The sequence below is a fragment of the Schistocerca gregaria genome, chromosome 3 (genome assembly GCF_023897955.1).
Source record: "Schistocerca gregaria isolate iqSchGreg1 chromosome 3, iqSchGreg1.2, whole genome shotgun sequence".
Classification (NCBI taxonomy): domain Eukaryota; kingdom Metazoa; phylum Arthropoda; class Insecta; order Orthoptera; family Acrididae; genus Schistocerca; species Schistocerca gregaria.
In genome coordinates, this window is record NC_064922.1 from 863,725,082 (window position 1) to 863,750,234 (window position 25,153).

Sequence of the window (25,153 nt, forward strand, 5' to 3'; positions counted from 1 at the left end):
TTTATTGCTGCAGTATTATTCTGCAGTAGTGGGATACAGTAATACCCTTTGTTAGAGTATTGGTTCTTACCAGACAAAATTACAAAAATTTAACTGAAAACAAGAACAATGAAAAATTCCCTTAATCCTAAAAAATTCCTGGGTTTTTCCCGGTTTTCTCCCGGATTAAAAATTCCCAGATCTCCTAGTTGTCCTGGGTCGTATAAACCCTGTAGTAATGACCTTGTAGACTTTCTGCAGATGATGCAATTATCTATAATGAAGTTGTGGCTGAAAAGAAGCTGTATAAATTTTCAGTCAGATCTTGATAAGGTTTCAAAGTGGTGCAAAGATTGGTAACTTGCTTGAAATGTTAAGAAATGCAAATCTGTGCACTTCATAAGATGTAAAAACACAATATCCTATGACTAGAATATCAATGAGTCACTGTTGGAATCAGCCAACTCATACAAGTTCATGGATGTAACATTTTGCAGGGATATGAAATGGAATGATCACATAGGCTCAGTTGTTGGTGAAGTAGGTGGCAGACTTTGGTTTATTGGTATAATACTACGGACCTGCCATCATTCTAAAAAGATGATGCTAACAAATCACTCTTGCAACATATTCTAGAATATTACTCCAGTGTGTGGGACCTATATCAAACAAGACAGGGGATACTGACCATTTGCATAGAAGGGCAACACAAATAGTCAGAACATTCTTTGACTCGTGGGAGAGGATTACAGAAATACTGAAGAAACTAAAGTGGCTGACTCTTGAAGACAGAAGTAAACTACCTTGAGAAAGTCTACTAACAGTTTCAAGAACCAGAATAAGAATATCCTACAACCCCCTGTGTATTGCTCACACAGGGATCATGAGGACAATATCAGATTAATTACAGGATGCACAGAGGCATTCAAACAATCATTCTTCCCGTGCTCCATACGTGAATGGAACAAGAAGAAGCCCTAATAACTGGTACAATTGGAAGTATCCTCTGTCAAGCACTTCATGGTGGTTTGCAGAGTATAGTTGTAGATGTGGATGTCAACTGTTTATATATACATTCCCCCCCCCCCCCCCCCCAAAAAAAAGTCTGTTACTCTCTGGATAGCCCTCATATTTTATTTTATCATTACATACTTATTTGTACTTAACTATAATTATTTATTTTTATGTAGTTTCACTTTACACTACATAAAACTACATATTATTGCTTTTTACCCTCTTCAAGTTGCCTATCACCCTCAGTAGGCTGCAACCTTAGAAAAATATCCAAACCTGGCCTGCCATAAAAGCTGAAGATAGAAAATAAATTATTTCTAAAAAAAAACCTTTTTAGTGCAATAAAACGTGTTTAATTGTATTTGGAGTTGGATTGTGAAGGAGATGCTTCTGCAAGACTCGAATTTCAGTCCTCAAAAGCAAAGCCGATGTACTAACATAACGATGTATAGCATGTATGATGGGTTATTAAAGGAGTTCGTGTGCTGTTGAGACTGGCAGAGGTGCAAACAAAAGACTACTGGTTCCAAGTTTTTTGACTGTGAGCGACTTTTGCCAATTCAGAACTAGGAAAAGTGTGTACTATGACAAGTTTGGCAAACAGCACTTCTTTAGAGTACACGAGTTTTTCTGTTCCATCAAAATTAAGACTCAGCTTATGGTGGGCAAAGCTTTTAACTACTTATGGACAGATTTTTTATGTCAAGCATGCAATAAACAGACTGGTTACTGTATTAAGTGCCAAATTCAGCAACATGCACACACACACACACAAAGCAAAGCAAAGCAGTGCACTTATGTAAAAAGCAGAGCACCAAAATTTTGTGTATGTGCTTTGCTACAGTTACTGTGAAAATTCTTCCATGGAACAAACTTCAATTGTCTGAATATTGTGTGGTACTACAGAAGGTACGCAGGCAACATATTCCTGGTCAGCTGACTTTAAAGAAAAAGTAATTAGATTTTTGTTATAAAAAGACTCCGTAAAGGGTGTGCAGCTATATAAGTAACTACCTCATATGGATAGCTGTTGATGAAACAATGGATGCATTGTGGATGTTTCACTGATTATCTCATTGTTGGGAAACACCTATGGTGTTTACTGATCTCACTGTTGCCTTCAGCACTGTGTGGAGATAAGGCCTAATCTATAAACTTCTTTAACATACACTATGCAGAATGATAATGTGATTTGTTAACAGCATGCTACACGATTGGAAATTGCCGGTAATTATTGGAAACAAACAAGATAAGTGGAAAGAGAAAGATCAACAACGGATTGCCCAAACGATCAGTTCTCTCACCAAATATGTCCAATGTGTATCTGTCTAACCTCCCTGACGTAACAACCAGAAAATTCTGCTATGACAATGACCTGACTCTTGTCACACTACACAAGGAACTGAAGCAGACAGAAGGGATACTGACCAGCGAATTGTTTACGCGGGAGACTTGTTTCAAAATCTGGAGGCTACATCTCAGTAAGAACAAAACAGAAGTATCTTGCTCCCATTTGAATAATCATCTGGCAATCATGAACATAAGTTCCAGAAGCAACATTCATCATCTTAATTAGAAACCATAGTATCTGTTCATCTTGAACCAAATGGAAAATGTAAGTCAACGCAGATGAGTAGGTACAATAATCTGTAATGTTCAACTACAGTATTAGTGGTGTGTTAGCATAACATGACAAAGCTATATGAAATGGAAAGAGCATGCAAGGCTTGTAGTAGTGAATGTGAATGATCAACTTGGGTTTATTGGGAGAATTCTACAAAAGTGTGAGTCATCTTTAAAGGTGACCACATATAGGACACTAGTGCAACCCATTCTTGAATACTGCTGAAGTATTTGGGATCCACAACAGTTTATTTTAAAGGAAGACACTGAAGTAATTTAGAGCGATGCTGCTATTTTTGTTACCAGTAGGAACAATAAGCATGTAAGTTCTACAGAGGTGCTTCGTGAAATTAATTGAAATCCATGAGGCGGAGGTGATGTTCTTTTGTGAAACGCTTTTGCGAGTCATTTTTCTCTTGCTCCATTTGTGAGTGAAACAAGGGGATGACTAGTAGAAAACAAAGTACAACCCACCATACACAATATGGTGGCTTGTGGAATATTTATGTAGATTCACACACTGTCTTTCACACAGCAGCTTCTGAATCTAGCTCAGAAACTAAAGAGTTGTGAGAACATCCTCATGAGTATGAGGAATTACCTGAGGATCCCGTGTTCTTTAGCTTTGGGTTTGTTGTACTCAGGCGCCAAGTATTGTACATCTGTCTGGATGAAAATCCATCATTCAAAGCTTGCTGACACCATACTGAATTCTACCATGTGCATAAAATTTGTTACTATCAGATCTACCTAAGTTCATTGGCTTCAGCTGTTAACAGATATTATGCCAGTTCATTCAGGCAGATCTACTGTTCTTACGAGGTACTCAACAAGATCTCCAGGAATTATATCTACCCACACAAATGAACCTGCCACTTTTAAATCTTCAAAGGCTAGTCATAAAATCCTACTTAGCATGACATTTCTCACATGATAGCCAGAATGGAAACGTCAATGTGAAGTAGAAACAGATGTGCACCTGCATATCATCATCTCAAGGTGATGGGTTTCCAACTGGCTCTCACACGCCACACAGGACCTAGACTGCCCTAATCAAAACTGAATGAGCTGTGGCAGAAAAGATGTACATCCCAAATGAAACAAGCAGCATAATCCAAATTGGGACTGTGGAGCTCCATGCCAGGCTACACAGTAAACTGTCATTTACTATCAGATTCAAGCACATCACAGTCTTGAAGATGATTTCCTGCTAGCAACACCACACATTATGCATGGACTGAAGAACTTGATATTCAGTTATGACACATATCTAAACTTATCAGTTCACTATTTCTCATTTCTACATATGTGTCTATAAGCATAAACTATTGACAATTGTGTTTATTAGACACACAAAAAACAATGTTGGCAAACTCAATGGAGAAGATGCCTCAGAGCAATTACTGAATTCCTGCAAAGTGTCAGAACGCACAAATCAACCAACAATAGCTTGGTTTGGAATGGAAGTCTTAAGTGCCGGACCTGCAGTAATTCAAGAAGACCAAGTTCTTGTTATGTATTCTGACTGCTCAGATCTACATGCTGAAGGCTGCAACTGTCCTTAACGTAGTCTATTCGTGTTTAAAATACACTTCACATGCCTGGCCCATGCACAGCAACATACTGCCGAAGAAGTGCGTGGCAGCTGACTGGAAGTAAATTAAATAATTACAAAGATAGTGTTTCCCAAAACCCCTACAGAGAACTTCTACCGAATATAGTGTTGGCACCTGAACATGCCCTAACGAGGTTAGGGTACATGGACTGAAGCTGTTGATTTCTATAATGAAAGTTCACAAGTTTTGAAATTTATGACTGATTCATTCCTACGAGAATCCTCAGTTTCACTACAAGATGCACAAAATGCATTCACTGAACCTAAAATCAAAAATGCTCCTGTGTACATCCACAGCAACTTAGGCTTCCTTGGCAGCACCACTGAAGAATCAGAAACTATGTACTGTGTTGTCTTTGCAGAAACAGTAAGAAATTCGGGCTACTTAATTCAACTACTATCTGCAATATCCTCAATAGATGAGGAAAAGATACGTCAGCAGACATCTCTCCTGGAATATTTCATGTCCTGAAATTAACACCACTAACATCTTTTTAGGGCTCTATAGGCGAAGTGAAGCCAGCTTCCCTAAGAGAGACAACCCTGACAGAAAATCATGCAGGTTGCGAAACCTAGAAGTGGCAGCCCCATCATATTACAACTTGCACAGCACTCTTAACGCAGCTAGGTGATTATAAAATTACCGGCAAACTCACAAACAGCCTTGGATACCGAACTGGATCAACTGGTGAGAACCGGACAATCTCAAAAGGACAAACAATTTGGCATTATGGATTATGTCTCTTTGGCAACAAGCAATGTTAGAGGATTGACCAACAAAGAGAGTGAATTAAATCAAGTACTCAAAGAAAGGAAAGTAGACACTGCAATAATAACACAAATTAAGAAAAAACTAAAAGGAATGAAAGATTCGACAGGCTACTGGATGGTTTACAGTGGTGTCCCACGTAGAAAATGAGCTAATGCTAAAGTAGAAATATTAGTCACTGATAAATGGAGAGGAAATATTCATGATTACAGCTTCATAAATGAAAGAAAAATGATAGATTACAAATTTGAAGAGGTCATATACCATTTAAAATTGTCTACTGCCGAGAGGAGGGAGGGAAGGAAGGATAATACAGATATTTTTACGATGATCTTCGGAAAGAAGTGAACAAAATCAACAAGATGGACCATGTTGTCATCACTGGCAGTTTTAAAGCGATGGTTGGGAATCTATCTATACCAGGAATAGAAGGTCTATTTGGAGGAAAGACCCTCAATAATAATAGACATGAACTACCCCAGTTTGCCTCCTTCAGCAATTTTAAAATCACTAACACATATTACAGAAAGAAAGACATACACAAGTTTACATGCAGTGCACATGGATTAAGGTCTGTGAATAATTACATATTAATTAATGATAAATGAAGAATCTCATGCAAGATGTTTACAGAGAAAGCGACATAGGCAGTGACCCTTCCTTTTAGGCAGTAAGATAACATTACCATCAAGATGGAAGAAGGCAAAGAAACTCCAAAAGAAGCCACAACAGGAGTTGTTCAAAGAATATCTCCCGTTGGAATACAGTATTAGAAAACTTTTTCAATACAGACTCCAAGAAAAGCTTGCTTCAATATAAGTCAATGAAGACATCGATATAAAATGGAATAATATCAAAACCTGCATCATTGAAACAGTCTCAGAAGCACTTGGTAAAAGGAATAAAACGGATGAGAAAAAAACAACTCAAAATTTGCAACACAGAAATTAAAGAAACCATTAAAGAAAAACAAATGGCTTATTTGAAGCTTATACAGACAAAAACGTCAGAAAGCTGGGAAACACACAAAATAAAAAGGAATGCTAAAAAAAAAAAAAAGTGTGCAAATCACACCGAGAGTCGTGAGACTCATTCATAAGGGTCCTAGAACACGAAGTACATGGTAGACAGCACTGTGCATACAAGGTCATGAAAGTCCTCAACAAGGAAGAAAAAGGACACTGCCCAATGAACAATGGATTAATCATTATACCAATCTGTGGAGTATAAAGAAGACAGAAGATGACAGTGAAGAAAGTATGTACAATGAAACAGTAGATCCAATTACTACGGACAAACTACAAAAGGCTTTGAAAGACATGAAGAACAGAAAAGCTACTTGAATAGATGGAATAAATGCAGAGCTAATTAAATATGGAGGGTTACCACTAGATAAACGACTTTCACAATTAATAAACGAATGGTGGTCGAACTGCTAGGTCCCAGATGCTTGGTATACAGCAGAGGTAATCTCTCTTTTCAAAAAAGGGAAATGTAATGACTGTAAAAAATTTCACATCATACATCATCTAAACACTGGATTCAAATTATAATTAAAAATCATCAATAACCGCACGAAGAATATTACAGAAACTCTTATTTCTGAAGAACAAAATGGATTCAGATTAGGTTGTTCATGCACAGACAATGTGTTTGTAATTTAAAACAGCATTGAAAAACACAAGAGAATTTAATAAAGAACCCACATGGCCTTTATCGACCTTGAGAAGGCCTTGTGACTTGTGAGAAACAATAGCCTATGGAAGATTATGCCTTGAGTATGGATATCTTTATAACCTAATAGAGGTAGTGAAAAGTTTTTACAAAACTACATGCACTGTAATAAACACAGGTAGGATTCAATTTGAAGAAATAATCATTAGACAAGGATATGGACTATCACCTATCTTTTTTAATCTCTACAGTGACTTCATTCTTCGCAAATGGAAAATGTAAAGTAAACAGAGGAAGTGAGATTACTAATTAGGAATACCTGAATATACTTTTATTTACTGATAACATCATTATTATTTTAAAAAATAAAGGTGACCTCTAAAGATCAGTATACCAGCTGAACAAAATTTGCAAGAAGTACAATTTTAAAATTTCTAGTAACAAAACAAAAATAATGACATTCCGAGGAAAAAATCCAGTCAGATCAAAACTGTTTTGGATAATTCAGTTTTAGAACAAGTGTCTCAAATCTCTAATTTAGGCTGTGCTCCAAGTTTTGATTTGCATCCCGAACTTGAAATAAGATACACAAAATTCCAGGCTGTCTGTGGTACCATTAGCAGAATACTGGGCCATGAAGTACCAAAAGAAGCCATCATGAAATTCTATGAAGTAATAGCAATTCCGGTGTTATCTTATGGAAACAAAAGCTGGCTTGAAACAAATAGACAAAAAAAAAAATTGAACAGCAGAGATGAGCTTCCTAAGAAAGAAGAAGGGCTGCACAAGGAGAGATATGCTTAGAAACGAAAATATTAAATTTTTTCAGCATGAATGAAAAAATTCAAAAATATCGTGAAGTTGGAAACAACGCCTCATGAGAATTCCAGGTTACAGAATTCCTCAGAGGATCTTGAATTACAAGCAAAATGGAAAAAAAAGAGATATTGGAAAGCCTACAAAAGATTGGAATTATTTTGTTAGAGTTTGGAAGAGGCAACAGCATAATCCTTGAAAGGAAGATGATGATCATTTTCCTCCTACAAAAACATTTTTCCTGATCATTAACATTATATGACCTCAGAGGATTTGGAAGAGTACCTGGTTGTTTATTGTGCTTCAAAATGAAAGGTAATTTTAATTAAGACGGACATTTTAGTAAAAGATGTGACCGAAAACAAATTTATTTTATTTTTACAGTATAGTTTCAGAATAAAAAAATTAAACAAAACAAAATGAACCTTCTTAATGCACTTCATGTGCTTCTGGTGCATTTAAGTGGATAATAAGGTAGTATAGCAGGTTATGGTGTAATTCAGAAGTTTATTTCCATTAAGATTGATGTTTTATGATAAATATTTAACAAAATATTTTTGGCTCTGTAACTGACCTAAAGTTAAAATCTATGAGGGACTACACACAGGGAGGCCATGGCTCGAATAGAGCTCATATGAATGTAGCATGCAATGATCACGAAGATACAAAAAGACTCACACAAGATTAGCAATGAAGCTGCTTTAAACTGATTAAAACAACACCACCATTGACATTTCGATCTACCAATGTTCTCACCTGTAATTGGATCTGCTGCAAGTGCTGCCATGCTGAAGTTGAAGCTACCAGCAGAGGTAATGGAACCAAAGAGTTTGCTTTCAGCAGCAGAGAGATAGGAAGGTGGCTGTCCTTGAACACTGTCATGGTCATCTTGTTCGCCTTTTGTTTGCTGCTGGCGGGTCTCATCAGCCTGTTCTACAGAGTCAGTGCTGTTCTCCACATCTCCTCCTGTGCCACAATGTTCAGCAGGCTCCGACTTGACACCGTCCATCACATTCCTGCCATTTGGTGAGGGCGAAGTTTCGCGCTCGTTACCACCGTTACCCTCTGCCTCCATCTTTATGTTTCCCTGGTGTGACTGCTTGCCAGAAGGAAAATTGGAAGTCGAGAAATCGGCTGGAGATGGTTGCTGCTGTTGGCTGGGGCATGGAGCTGTTTCGGTAGTGGGTTCAGAAGTGCGTGCCCGTTTGTTCGTTATCGGAATCTGTGACTGATCGGCCGATGGATCCTGTAAATTGTGGTGCTGATGATCTGGAGACATCCGCCTCTCCCGCCTCCCAAAACCTGTGATGGCACCGCCTCCACCTGCCATGGCAGCTCTTCGCAGCAACTGGTTGACTGGAACACCGGTGGGAGTCGAGTGTACTGGTGGCGAGTGTGGGGAGGTGAAGAAAGTGTCATCCATGAGACTGTGGTGCAGGGCATTGCGTGGGAACGAGCTGTGTGGTGGAACTGGCACCTGCAGACATCATAACAGAAACAAATTGTACCTCACATAAAGTCCTTTCAAAGAACTATTAAACCATTAATACATTTCATCACAAATTCATTAACTCTAATTATTTTTAATGAATATCTCATTCAGAAAAATTTTAATGTCAGGTGAAATGATGACAACAACTCATCTTTTAAGTGAATTAGCCAACTATTAACCAATATTTATTTTAGTGGCCACATTTCGAATAGTGCAACTACTTTGGTTGGTAAAAGTATTTTAAGAAAGGTGAAACAAAACTGGAAATTATAAATAAAGATTTCAATTGTTACCCTCATTTTTTTATCTTCCATTATTGGCACATTTTCCCCAGGCATGCTGTATTAATGTTACACTCCCCAATAATATTTCACATGTTATTTGCTTCTCCGTCTCACAGCAATGGACTATCATGTTAGTATCAAAACAGAAGACACACTCTACTCTGACCACTCTTATAATGCCATTCTTAAGTCCAACTCTTTGTTTCTATTTTCCCCCTTCAGAAAATAAGGCTCCGTTCTCTTTATTCAAGTTGGGAGGAGGGGTGGGGCGGGGGTGGGGGGTGGGGGGGGGGGGCATAGCACAGTCAATGTTTGTTGTTCATACCTCCTTCTTCACCTCGTAATTTTTCACTTTGTTGTCGGACTAAACACACTAATAATCTCAGATTTCTTTTATAAAATGCAAAATAATAATAATTACAGTAACGTTAGCTCAAATGAGATTATTAACTCACGTGTTTATAGACAGTCAAACTCGGATTACAAATCAACATAACTGTTATAAATCATCATGTTCTCCTGGCATTGTAGCTGCAAAACCAATCCTTTGGCATACAGCTGGGTGTGTACTCCTAAAACAATGCTTTGATGCCGAAGTTCATTGACACAATTGGTGCTACCAATTGTTTTAGTAACAGCTGATGATGGAGGTGAGCTACGTCAACAAAATTCTGTTCCAATAAGACACTCACACTCAGCTGTATGCCCAAGAACTGGTTTCAAAATATAACTATTAATTAGATCAGAAATTTCTTTGACAAAATTGCTTCACACTAACATAACCAATGACTTTCTTGACAGGAAAATTCCATTCCACATGTTGCAAATGTAAAATGTGAAATGATTTCGGTGGCTCTACAAGAAATCTCCTCAACTTTCACCAAAATCATTGAGACTCTGTGTGTATATATATATATATATATATATATATATATATATATATATATATATATATATATTGGCCTTTAAATATGTCTGCTTGTGTCTGTGTATGTGCGGATGGATATGTGTGTGTGTGTGCGAGTGTACACCTGTCCTTTTTTTCCCCTAAGGGAAGTCTTTCCGCTCCCGGGATTGGAATGACTCCTTACCCTCTCCCTTAAAACCCACATCCTTTCATTTTTCCCTCTCCTTCCCTCTTTCCTGACGAAGCAACTGCCAGTTGCAAAAGCTCGTAATTCTGTGTGTGTGTTTGTGTGTTTTGTTCATGTGCCTGTCTGCCGGCGCTTTCCCGCTTGGTAAGTCTTGGAATCTTTGTTTTTAATATATATATATATATATATATATATATATATATATATATATATATATATATATAGGTGTCTGTGTATGTGCGGATGGATATGCGTGTGTGTGTGTGTGTGTGTGTGTGTGTGTGTGTGTGTGTGTGTGCGAGTGTACATCTGTTCTTTTTTTCCCCTAAGGGAAGTCTTTCCGCTCCCGGGATTGGAATGACTCCTTACCCTCTCCCTTAAAACCCACATCCTTTCGTCTTTCCCTCTCCTTCCTGAAGAAGCAACCATCCGTTGCGAAAGCTAGCAATTCTGTGTGTGTGTTTGTGTGTTTTGTTCATGTGCCTGTCTGCCGGCGCTTTCCCGCTTGGTAAGTCTTGGAATCTTTGTTTTTAATATATATATATAACTTCTCATACAAGAGAACCAGAAGGGTTCAAAGACTGAAATAAAACACTGAGTTGATAAAAGTCATTTGACAGTGATATGCACATATACAGATGGCATTAGCATCACGTGTACAAGGTACAAAATAGCAGTGCATCAGTGGAGCTGCCCTTTGTACTTATCTGATTCATGTGAAAAGCTTTCCAACCTGATTATGGCCATATGACAACAATTAACAGAGTTTGAACACAGAATGGTAGTTGGTGCTAGATGCATGGGACATTCCATTTAGGAAATTCAACATTCCAAGATCCATATCATCAAGAGTGTGCCAAGAATACCAAATTTCAGGCATTACCTCTCACCACGGACTATGCCGCGCCTGACAACCTTCGCTTAATGACCCAGAACAGCTGTGTTTGCATTGAGTTGTCAACGCAAAAAAGACAAGCAGCTCTGCATGAAATAACCACAGAAATCAATACGGGATGTACAGCAAACATATCCGTTAGGACAGAGCATTGAAATTTGGCGTTAATGGGCTATGGCAGCATATGACCGACACAAGTGCCTTTGCTAACAATAAGACATTGCCTGCAGTATCTCTCCTGTGATCATGACCATATTGGATCCTAGACAATTGGGAAACTGTAGCCTGGTCAGATAAGTCCCAATTTAGGCTATTAAAGAGCTAATGGTAGGGCTCAAGAGTGGCACAGATTGCACAAATCCATGGACACAAGCTGTCAACATGGCATCATGCAAGCTGGTGGTGGTGGCTCTATAATGGGTGTGGGCTGTGTTCGCATGGAATGGACTGGATCCTCTGGTGCAAATGAACCGAACCTCGACTGGAAATGATTATGTTCAGTTACTTGAAGACCATCTGCAGCCATTAATGGACTTCATGTTCCTAAACAATGATGGAATTTATCAACTGAAGACATGAAGTCTGTAAAGGAGTCTGCAATCATTTTCTTTTTGGAATTTTTATTTTCACAAGTCTGTGAGCACGTACCATGTACTCACATGTTTAACTTGACAATGACTCTTTTATCAGAATATTTTATCGATCTGAAGCCAAAACTGGTAATAAAGTGTAAAGAAATCTGTGTGATCAAGATGGACTTGTGAAAATAAAAGTGCCAATGATGGAACTGTCGACAGATCACAATCATTCATGAATAGTGTGAACAAAACTCGGGAAAATTCGAGCAAATGATTTGGCCACTCAGATCACCCGACATGAATCCCTATGAACAATTATGGGACATAATCGAGAAATCAGTTTGTGCACAAAATACTGCACAGACAACACTTTCACAGTTATGGGTGGCTACAGAAGGAGCATGGCTCAATAACTCTGCAGAGTACTTCCAACAACTTGCTGGGTACATGCCACATGAGTTTCTACATTATGCTGGGAAATGGGAAGTTTGATGTGATATTAGGAGGTATTCCATTACTTTTCTCATCTCAGTGTATTACTGACCTTAATATATTTTCCAATGATGATGATTATATTGCTTGGACAAAAGTGGATGACAGACCTATCCTAAAGTTGGTTATCTCACAAAGAAATTTTGGATGTCTCAGTTTCTTACATCTTATCAAAATTGTACTTACAGGACTCAAAACATTTACAAATTATCTGTAATCACAACAGTTGGTCATATCCTTTACTAAAAGGATCTTGCAAATTTTTTTTATATGATTAACTTTGTGCAGTATTGCAGCAGTTACCCTGAATGTGAATAATAATGAACTTTTCAAGTTTCAATTGTAGTAAAAATATAACTTATTAGCTGCTGAAACAGAAGGAATGAAAGCGAAGAATAACACTACATAAATAATGACAACAAATGAGGTTAGGTAGGAAAGGGGAGAAAACAAAACAAAATGAGGTGATGTTATGCGTCTTCACACTGCAATTACAGCAGCAATGTAATGTTTTTATTTCGCAGACTACTTACACATACAACTTTTTAAAAGCTTGAACTGTTAAGCACTGGAGAAGAACCATTAATTAAACATAGGAAGGCTTTTTGCATCAGACTACAACCAAACAAAGAATTATCTGCTATGGTGAATTCGTTTAAAAACAGTTATGGTAAAGATTTCAATGAAATTACGGACTTACCTCTTCTCTTTCATCTGCTTGCTGCGTAAGTCCACTAACTCTTAAAACTTCAGCAGTTTTTAGAAAGGAGCTGAGATTGCGCTGGTGCACATTTACTTCCCCGTGGTAGATAAATTCAACAAGGGCATGGAGATCCGCAAATGCCACATCCTGGAGGACTATCACTGGGTGCTTGCAAGGAGTACTCTAGAAACAACAAAGCTATAGATGGAGTACTAGAAAAACTCCCATACTGACCATGAGATGATCAGCAGAAATCTGTTGATACAAGAATAGTGAAACAAGAGCTGTGTAATGGTGCCAGTCTTTCAAAAGTTACACTGCAAACAATGTGGTACATACAGCGTTCTTTCAATGCTATACACAAATTCACATATAAAATGATAGTGACTATTTGTACACAACAAGTGTGACATTTCTGAGCCAATAATTAATCATAACTCACACATAATGAAAAATTATTCCAGGTGACAGTGTGTGGTACAAGTCTACATGCTAAAATGCCAATTTCTGCTCATTATTTGTGTAGAAGTAGATGACCATATGTCGCATCCTTAAACCTAATAGCACTTTAGATTAAAAATTAATTTTCTTCACGGGCTGATTATATAAAGCAGTTGACCTTAAGATTAACACAGAACATGACCTCAGACCAAGACAACCTTGGAAATCTGCAGTGTATAAATGTTAATCCTGGATTATGTCTCCATGAAGTAGGATCATTTTTGATTGGGCTATATTTCGTGAATAAAGTAGAGTTCAACTGCAACACTCAGTTCAAAACCTAGCGCATTACAGAACAATGCCTATGTTATGTGCAAAATCCAAGTTAAAATGAAGCAAATAAAACATAAAATAAAGGAAAGGCAATCATTCACCTATTGCTGATCGATGTGTGGTGCATAGAAACAAGCAACAGAAACAGCATTTTACTAGCTTTCAAGCTCTTGATCACCACAGATGGCAATAATTATCGGTCAGCATCCTTGCTTACAGCATTTTCAAAAATCTTCGAGAAAATAATGTACTCAAGAGTAGTTACCCATCGCAAAACTAATGGAATACTTTGTAAATCACAGTTTGGATTTTAAAAATGCTGTTCCATTGAGACAGCAATATACAATTTCACTGTCCACATAATAGAGTCTTTAAATAGTAAAATGTCACCAATAGAATTTTCTGTGACTTGTACAAAGCATTTGATCGTGTGAACCATGACATTGTGTTACAAAAATTACACTTCTATGGTGAAAATGGGATAGCATATGAGTGTTTTAAGTCACACCTACAGAACAAGAAACTAAAAGTTTCTTTATAAGGATCAAGTGATTTAAATAAGTTTGTCACGTCATCTAACTGGGGTGAAATTACATTAGGTGTTCCACTGGGTTCAATCATAGGTCCCCTTCTATTCTTGATATATGAAAACAACCTCCCTTCTTATCAGAAACAATAAGCTGAACTGACACTGTTTGCTGATGATACAAGCATCATTATTAATTCAGTAAAAGAAACTCCAATTGAAAATTATACAAATGGACTTGCTCTAAACTTTGGAAAAATACAGTACATCCAATTTTCTGCAGCAAAAAATGCAGTTCCTTCAATAAATATAATACATCAACAGAAGTCAGCAGACAGGGTGGAGCATACTAAGTTTTTGGGTGTACATATAGATGAGAATCTTAATTGGAAAATTCATATTTTGGAACTTCTAAAGTGACTAGGTTCTAGCAACGTTTGCAATAAGAATAATTTCCAATTTTGAGAATATTGAAATTAGTAAGCTTACATACTTTGCATATTTTCACTCTCTGATGTCATATGGAATAATACTTCGGGGTAACTCAACACTTAGACAAAAAGTGTTCACTGCTCAAAAGAAAGTGGTTGGAATAATGTGTGGGGTTCATAGTCACACGTCTTGTAGGCATCCTTTTAAGATTGGGAATTCTTACAACAGCCTCACAGTACATTTACTCACTAATGAAATTTGTTCTCAACCACATGGACTAGTTTAAAAACAACAGTGACATCCATGATTATAATACCAGGAAAAAGAAAGACTTACACGATCCTTTACTCAACCTATCTTTGAAACAGAATGGGGTAAAATATGCTGCTATAAAAATTTTTGACAAATTACCAGATGAAATTAAATGTCTGACGAACAGCAGTAATAGCTTCAAAAATAAATTGAAATCATATCTCCTTGACAACTCCTTCTATACCACAGATGAATTCTTGAATAGGAATAAATAAATCTATTACTATAGTATATGCATGTTGTGCCATTTAAGGGAATGGGTTAAATAATAGAAATATTAATCTTTAACACTGTACTGTAAAATATATATAAAAACTAACATAGTAGTAGTAGTAGTAGTAGTAGTAGTACACACACATTCACGCGCACAACCACAATCACCAAAACACACATGATCATGACCGCAGCAAGTTTCCTGTGCATGAATGTATGTAAATCTACTACAGCAAGAGCTCAAAACAATGCTGTTTCTGTTGCGTATTTCTACGTGCCGTAACATCAGTCATCTAGAGGTGAATCTTTCCTTTAGTTTATGTGTTATATGTCCACAAATTTACATTGATGCTATAAATTAGTTGTTATTGACCTAAAAAACATTAAGTACATAAAATAGGGGAAAGCCAACCACTCACTGATAGTGGATCAACACACCAAGCACAGAAAATAGCATTTACACTAGCTCTCTTTATAGCATTTGTGTGTACGTTCACACATACATGTGCCCCCCCCCCCCCCCCCATCTCAGTAGCCACGTGTTATTTTTCTATTGTGTGTTCCTGCAATCCACACATTAATCCGCTGTAGGTGAGTGGTTGATTTTCCCTTATTTTAAATGCTGCTATATCCAGGTATTTCCATTAATGTTAAAAACGTTAAGTAAATATATAAATATACACTGCTGAAGACAGAAACATTATTTGCCTCACTAGGGTTGGGTGATTATCAGCTGTGTAAGTAATGAGTGCAGATAATAATTATTCTCCTAACAATTCTTGATGGTTACTCATAATTAATGTAGCAACCAATAATGGTTGAACACACAACATGTTCTTTAGGCTAGAACAGCAGTAACTACACAATTCACATTAAACTTTAACTGTAAAACAAGTGTTTAAATTGCTATGGCAACTGCACACAATTAACGAACAGAACTAGCAGTACACTTAAGTAAGTCAATTAGTAAAGATCAGGTAGTGGCTCAGTGATTGCATCATGCAGGAATACAATTTTCCAAGGATCTAAGGTTTGATCTCATGTCAGTCCTTGGAACTTTTTCACTTCACTTGCAACTTCCCCCCTGTCAATGTTTGTCAATATGCAAAATATTGAGTTGTCTTTAGGACTTAAAGAGTAAAACTAAATCACATGACAATTAGCATAGCTGCAGCATCACTTGCACAATACAATATTCGCTGTCAGTGCATCGGATGAGGAATCTGACACAGATAACACTTTATTTGTTAGGGGTGGAGTTTACAGTGAAATTCCAGCACCAGCAACGTATTGAGGTCACAGTCACCTCGCAATACTGTTCTTACCAGGTCAATGTACACATTCTTTTTCATTTTTATTTTCTGCAAGAACAATAATTTCATTTGAAGTAACAGTTGTCTGTTCGTTTACTGACAATGTGAATGAACACCTTTGCTATTATTTCAGTCTTTATTAGGCTAAGAAGCGAACAAGAATGTAATTAATAATACACTGAAGAGCCACACCTACCTAATATCATGTAGGACCCCCACGGGCAGGAGAAGTGCCCCAAACAAGATGTGGCATGGACTCGACTAATGTCTGAAGTAGTGCTGGAAGGAATTGACACCATGAATCGTGCAGGGCTGTCCATAAATCCATGAGTAAGCGGGGGTGGAGATCTCTTCTGAACAGCACAGTGCAAGGCATTCCAAATATGTTCAATAACGTTCACGTTTGCAGAGTTTGGCAGCCAGCGGAAGTGTTTAAACTCAGAAGAGTTTTTCTGGAGCCACTCTGTAGCAATTCTGTACATGTGGGGTGTCACACTACCTAAGCTGGATTGCCCATGTACCTGACAAGAGTCACGTCTAGACGTATCAGGGGTCCCATATCACTCCAACTGCACATGCCTCACATCATTATAGTGCCTCCACCAGCTTGACAGTCCCCTACTGACATGCAGGGTATATGGATTCATGAGGTTGTCTCCATTCCTGTACACGTCCACGATACAATGTGAAACAAGACTCATCCAGCCAGGCAACATGTTTCCAGCCATCAACAATCCAATGTTGGTGTTGACAGGCCCAGGCTAGGCGTAAAGCTTTGTGTCGTGCAGTCATTGATGGTATATACAAGTGGGCCTTTGGCTCCGAAACCCCATATCAGTGATGGTTCGCACGCTGACACTTGTTGATGGCCCAGCATTAAAATCTGCAGGAATTTGCAGAAGTATTGCACTTCTGTCATATTGAACGATTAACTTCAGTCATTGTTGGTTCCATTCCTGCAGAATCTTTTTCCGGCAGCAGCAATATTGGAAATTTGATGTCTTCCCGGATTCCTGATATTCATGGTACACTCGTGAAATGGTCATACAGGAAAATCTCTACTTCATCACTACCTCAGACGCTCAGTCTCATTGCTCATGCACTGACTATAACACCATGTTTCTAATCACTTAATCTTAATAACCTGCGACTGTAACAGCAGCGACTGATCTAAAAACTGCACCAGGCACTTTTGTCCTGTATAGTTGCAGACTGCAACATCATATCCCGCCCGTTTACATATTTCTGTATTTGAATACGCAAACCTATACCAGTTTCTTTGGTGCTTCTGTGTATCAGTAACTACCTTTTAAGCAGTAAATTCGTTTTAAAAATTTAACCAAGTGTGTTAAAACGTACAAAAATCACCACAAATAACAATGGGATGAAAGTCTGCAGTGTCATCATAGGGAGTTGGAAAAGGAATAAATTGTGGCTTCAGGCCAGTAATAAGCTTCTGTCCATTTTCCATAACAGTAGGGCTGACAAACTTACTGCTTCCAGTTTTATCCATTTACGTCTACACTCTGCAAACCACTGTGAAGTGCATGGCAGAGGGTATGTCCCATTGTGCCAGTTATGAAGGCTTCTTCCCATTTACTCATGTAAAGAGCACAAGGAGAATTATTATTTAAATGCCTCTTTGTCTGCTGCAATTAATCTAATCTTGTACTCACAATCCCTATTTGAGCAATACGGAGGATGTTGTAGTATACTCCCATAATCATCACTTAAAGCCTGTTCTTGAAACATTGTAAGTAGGCTCTCTTGGGATAGTTTACATTTACCTTCAAAAGATTAGCAGTTCAGTTTCTTCAGCATCTCTGCGACAGTCTCCTACATTCATGCCCCTGTTGGTCCTATTTGGTGCAGGTCCCACACATTTGAGCAACACTCCAGAATGGGTAACAAGAGTGATTTGTAAGCAATCTCATTTGCAGACTGATTGCACTTTCCTAGTACTCTGCCAATAAACCAGAGTCTACTACCTGCTTTATCCATGTTATCCAAGACTGATCCTATGTGATCATTCCATTTAATATCCCTACAAAGTGTTATACCCAGGTATATGTAGGATAGTAGATTTTGGCTGATTCCAACTGTCACTCACTGATATGATAGATAAAGGAAACTATGCTTTTTTTTGTTTTGTGAAGTGCACACTTTTGCATTTTTGAACAGTTTAAGCAAATTGACAGTCTTTGCACCACTTTGAAATCTTACCAAGATCTGATTGAATATGCGTGCAGCTTCTTTTCCTACAGCTAACAGTGTCATCTGCAAGAAGTCTGAGGTTACTATTAATACTGTTTGCAAAGTCATTAATGTACAACATGAATAACAAGTCTCCCAACACACTTCCCTGGGGCAACCCCAAAGTTCTTCTACATCTAACGATGATTCTCCATCCAAAATAATATGCTGTGTCCTCCCTACCAAAAAATCCTCAATTCCGTCTCAAATTTTTCTTGACACCCCATATGATTATAATTTTGACAACGAACATAGATGTCATACTGATCCATACACTTTTCAGAAGTTAAGAAATACTGAATCTATCTGACTGCCTTGATCCAAGGCTTTCAGTATGTCATGTGAGAAAATTGCAAGTTGGATTTCGAATTATCGATGTTTTCGGAATTCTTCCTGGTTGCATTGGAGGAGGTCATTCTCTTCAAATAGTCATTTGCTTTCCTGTTCCACTCGCAAATAGAGTGAGGGAAAAATGACTGTCTATATGCCTCCATATAAGTCCCAAACTCTCTAAATCTTATCCTCGTGGCCATTACCTAAGATGTACTTGGCAGCAGTAGTCAGCCTCAAATGCCAATTCTCTAAATAGCGCTCCTCGAAAAGAACATCATCTTCTCTCCAGCAAATCCTATTTGAGTTCTTGAAGAATTTTCGTACTACTTGAGTGCTGTTTGAAACTACTGGTAACAAATCTAGCAGTCCATCTCTGAACTACTTCGATTCTTCCTTTAACCTAACCTGGTGCACATTCCAAACACTCAAACAGTACTCAACAATAGGTAGCACTAGTGTCCTATACTGCATTCCCTGCTACAAACATAACGTACTTGTTCCATATCATATTGCTTCACAACATTAAGCCAAGATATTTAATTGACATGACTGTGTGCAGCAGCACACTAATAATGCCGTACTCTAACATTATGGGTTTGCTTTTCTTACTCATCTACATTAACTTACATTTGTCTACATTTATGGCTACCTGTCATTCATCATACCAACTAGCAATTTTGTCGAAGTCCTCTTGTATCATTCTACAGTTACTCGAAGATCACTCCTTCCCATGCACCAAGCATCACAGCAAACACCCACAGACTACTGCTTACCCTGTCTGCCAAATCATTAACAGCAGTCCTATCGCACTTTCCTGGGCAGCTCCTGATGGTACCCTTGTCTCTGATGAAGACAAGCCGTACTAGGCTCCATTACTTAAAGAAATCATCGAGCTACTCGGATAACTGGGAACCTATTCTATACGGTCATACCTTCTCATTATGAACTTTTCTTCTGGACACATGCCTATCCAGTGCATGGTCAACTATTGTTTTAGACTAGAGCCATATTTCCTCTACATGCTCCTATCCTGTGCTAATGTTCCAAGTTCCTCACTGAGATATGACACTACTCCTTTTTATCTACTTTGTCAAATGCTTTACAGAAATCTAGGAATATGGAATCTGCCCCTTGCCCTTCTTGTAATTGGGTGTGACCTGTACTTTGTTCAAATGTTCAAACTACTGGGCACAGTTCTCTGGCAAAGAGATCCACGACAAATGATAGTTAAAGAGGGGCTAACTCAGCCACAAATCCAGTACAGAATCTGACATGGATTCCATCAGGCCCCAGGAATTTGTTCAATTTTAGTGTTTTTAGCTGTTTATCCACACAACCATAACACTTATTTCACTCATCTTTTCACTGATCCTAGGATTAAATTGGGGCAGTTCGCCTGGATTTTCCTTCATAAAGAAAAGTTTGAACATGGAGTTAAGCATTTCAGTTTTTGTTTTGCTACCCTCAATTTCAGTTCTCCTCTCATTCTTTAACGACTGAACTAAACCCTTTGGTGGGACTAACAGCCTTTACATATGACCAGAATTTCTTTGTGCTTTTCACACACTGCTCTCTTGACAGCGAAGTATGCTTCATTCAGCACACACACACACACACACACACACACACACACACACACACACACACACACAGATATATATATATTAAAAACAGAGATTCCAAGACTTACCAAGCGGGAAAGCGCTGGCAGACAGGCACAATGAACAAAACACACAAACACACACACAGAATTACAAGCTTTCGCAACCGATGGTTGCTTCTTCAGGAAGGAGAGGGAAAGACGAAAGGATGTGGGTTTTAAGGGAGAGGGTAAGGAGTCATTCCAATCCCGGGAGCGGAAAGACTTCGCTTAGGGGAAAAAAAGGACAGGTGTACACTCGCGCACGCGCGCACACACACACACACACACACACACACACACACACACACACACACACACATATCCATCCGCACATACACAGACACAAGCAGACATACTTAAAGGCAAAGAGTAAGGGCAGAGATGTCAGTCGAGGCGGAAGTACAGAGGCAAAGAAGTTGTTGAAAGACAGGTGAGGTATGAGCGGCGGCAACTTGAAATTAGCGGAGGTTGAAGCCTGGCGGATATCGAGAAGAGAGGACATACTGAAGGGCGAGTTCCCATCTCCGGAGTTCGGATAGGTTGGTGTTGGTGGGAAGTATCCAGATAACTCGGACGGTGTAACACTGTGTCAAGATGTGCTGGCCGTGCATCAAGGCATGTTTAGCCACAGGGTGATCCTCATTACCGACAAACACTGTCTGCCTGTGTCCATTCATGCGAATGGACGGTTTGTTGCTGGTCATTCCCACATAGAAAGCGTCACAGTGCAGGCAGGTCAGTTGGTAAATCACGTGGGTGCTTTCACATGTGGCTCTCCCTTTGATCGTGTACACCTTCCGGGTTACAGGACTGGAGTAGGTGGTGGTGGGAGGGTGCATAGGACAGGTTTTACACCGGGGGCGGTTGCAAGGGTAGGAGCCAGAGGGTAGGGAAGGTGGTTTGGGGACTTCATAGGGATGAACCAAGAGGTTACGAAGGTTAGGTGGACGGCGGAAAGACACGCTTGGTGGAGTGGGGAGGATTTCATGAAGGATGGATCTCATTTCGGGGCAGGATTTTAGGAAGTCGTATCCCTGCTGGAGAGCCACATTCAAGGTCTGATCCAGTCCCGGGAAGTATTCTGTCACAAGTGGGGCACTTTTGGGGTTGTTCTGTGAGAGGTTCTGGGTTTGAGGGGATGAGGAAGTGGCTCTGGTTATCTGCTTCTGTACCAGTTTGGCAGGGTAGTTGCGGGATGCGAAAGCTGTTTTCAGGTTGTTGGTGTAATGGTCGAGGGATTCAGGACTGGAGCAGATTCGTTTGCCACGAAGGCCTAGGCTGTAGGGAAGGGACCGTTTGATATGGAATGGGTGGCAGCTGTCATAATGGAGGTACTGTTGCTTGTTGGTGGGTTTGATGTGGACGGATGTGTGAAGCTGGCCATTGGACAGATGGAGGTCAACGTCTAGGAAAGTGGCATGGGATTTGGAGTAGGACCAGGTGAATCTGATGGAACCAAAGGAGTTGAGGTTGGAGAGGAAATTCTGGAGTTGTTCTTCACTGTGAGTCCAGATCATGAAGATGTCATCAATAAATCTGTACCAAACTCTGGGTTGGCAGGCTTGGGTAACCAAGAAGGCTTCCTCTAAGCGACCCATAAATAGGTTGGCATACGAGGGGGCCATCCTGGTACCCATGGCTGTTCCCTTTAATTGTTGGTATGTCTGGCCTTCAAAAGTGAAGAAGTTGTGGGTCAGGATGAAGCTGGCTAAGGTGACGAGGAAAGAGGTTTTAGATAGGGTGGCAGGTGATCGGCGTGAAAGGAAGTGCTCCACTGCAGCGAGGCCCTGGACGTGCAGGATATTCGTGTATAGGGAAGTGGCACCATTGGCACAGTGTTACACCGTCCGAGTTATCTGGATACTTCCCACCAACACCAACCTATCCGAACTCCGGAGATGGGAACTCGCCCTTCAGTATATCCTCTCTTCTCGATAACCGCCAGGCCTCAACCTCCGCTAATTTCAAGTTGCCGCCACTCATACCTCACCTGTCTTTCAACAACTTCTTTGCCTCTGTACTTCCGCCTCGACTGACATCTCTGCCCTTACTCTTTGCCTTTAAGTATGTCTGCTTGTGTCTGTGTATGTGCGGATGGATATGTGTGTGTGTGTGTGTGTGTGTGTGTGTGTGTGTGTGTGTGCGCGCGCGCGCGCGAGTGTACACCTGTCCTTTTTTTCCCCTAAGGGAAGTCTTTCCGCTCCCGGGATTGGAATGACTCCTTACCCTCTCCCTTAAAACCCACATCCTTTCGTCTTTCCCTCTCCTTCCTGAAGAAGCAACCATCGGTTGCGAAAGCTAGTAATTCTGTGTGTGTGTGTGTGTGTGTGTGTGTGTGTGTGTGTGTGTGTGTGTGTTTGTTCATTGTGCCTGTCTGCCAGCGCTTTCCCGCTTGGTAAGTCTTGTAATCTTTGTTTTTAATATATTTTTCCCATGTGGAAGTTTCTTTCTATTTTATATATATATGCTTTGTTTTACACCTATTAAGCAGTAATTTCCGTTCATTTTGAAGTGTCTTTACAGTGCCTGTATACCATGAAGGGACCCTCTGATTATGAACTTTTCTTCTGGATACATGTCTATCCAGTGCACGGCCAACTATTGTTTTCAACTTGAACCATATTTCTTGTACATGCACCTGCCCTGTGCTAAAGTTCCAAGTTCCTCACTGATACATGACACTACTCTTTTTTACATATATCTTCTACTTGTTTTAGTTATCCTTTGTAGTTTGGCGATCATTGTTGCCACAACTGTGGCACGCTCACTGATACCAGTTTCAATGTAGACATCCTCAAAGATGAAGTCAGGTCTAATAGTTACCACTGGATCTAATCTATTTCCATTGTGAGTGGAGTTCCGAACTACTTGTTCTACTAGTTTTCAGAGAAAGCATTTAGTTTTCAGGATGTCCTGTCATGCCCACAACTAACAAAGCTGTTAATTTTCCCAACTGACTGATGGATGATTAAAGTCTCCGCTGATGTTTACAATAAGACTGGGGAACTTATGTACGAGTCTATCCATTTCAACCTTGGAAGTTTTTTACACTGTTTTTGCTGCAGTTTAAAATCTTCCCCGATCCTTTTCTTAATGTTGCTGCACAACATTGTCAAACATTTCCAGTCATGATTCATTCATATGTTCTGTGAATTAAAATTAACAGCGCCTTCTTCCTACATCTTTCCTTTTTTGGCCACAACAACTTCACTGGTTTGTTGTCTTCTTTTATGCCTTTATATTGACCCAATTCAATGTCCAACAATAAATCTTTTTTGGGTGGGGAGAAGTTTGAAGGACACACCTTTTTCTGCTTACTCTTCTCCATGTTTACAACACAACACCTTCAATAATAAATACTGTGTATCTACAATGTAAAATTCATGTCTGCACTCAAAGTGCAATAATGATGTCAACAGCAGATTTTAGCCATGTTGCCCAGTGTATTTTGTGCTATACAAGAAAGAGGAGTCATGAACAAAGTTCAATTTCTGAACTAATGCCAAAACTGACCTCCAGTTAACAATAATTATACAATCACAGTTTGGGATCAGCACAGAAAATTCTAATATGCTGAATTCTATATCTTGGTTCTGTTTACCAAACTCATTATAACTTTGTCGAACACAAGAGTCAACAAAGTCTAAGATTGAAGTAACTTTTGGGGACAAATTAATGAACTGAAGGCAAGCACTGTAATGAATGCAGAAAACCACCACCAACAACATTACTGTTGATGTGACACGGAATCTTTCAACAGTAAAATGGAAAATCTCAGTTAAATATTAAAATGAAGCTAATTATTTGTTTCTTTCATTCATTCAACTTATTTTGGCAGTTATGTGCATCAAGCAGCTAGTGTAAAATCACCCACCAGCAAAGTTCATTAATATTTATCCTAGTTTTACTGACACATCACACAACTCAGATAACATTCTTACATTAATATCCATACTCTGTAAACCACTGTAAAGTGCATGACAGGTGGTACCTCCAGTTCTAAAATTTATTAGGGCTTCTTCCTATTCAATTTGCACACTGAATGTGGGAAGAATGATTGCTGAACTGCCTCTGTGCGCTTTTTAATTAGTCTAAGCAAGATTTTGCAAACCCTATGGGGTAAATACGTAGGGGCTGTAGCATATTCCTAGATTCCTCAATTAAATACCTATTCTTGAAACTTTGCCTGTCTTCAAGTATAAGCCAGTTCACTTTTTTTTTCAGCATTTCTATTATGCTCTCCCATGAGTTAAACAAATCTTCGTACATCTGTGGTGCCCTCATAGCAAGAAAGTAATTGTTTATCTAGTAACAAATGGTCTTTCTG

The 25,153-nt window shown here is 39.0% G+C and overlaps 1 protein-coding gene across 26 annotated transcripts in view; it reads right to left on the reverse strand.

Moving 5' to 3' along the window:
* The window catches only part of LOC126354879 (broad-complex core protein), a 436,861-nt gene that overhangs the window by 180,033 nt on the left and 231,675 nt on the right, over positions 1-25,153 (reverse strand). For all 26 annotated transcript variants that reach the window (XM_050004913.1, XM_050004910.1, XM_050004911.1 and 23 more), the window contains exons 3-4: positions 13,026-13,211; positions 8,247-8,967 (exon numbers count right to left, since the gene is read on the reverse strand). In XM_050004913.1, the coding sequence (XP_049860870.1) occupies positions 8,247-8,967; positions 13,026-13,211 (907 nt within the window). The remainder of the gene's footprint in view (positions 1-8,246; positions 8,968-13,025; positions 13,212-25,153) is intronic.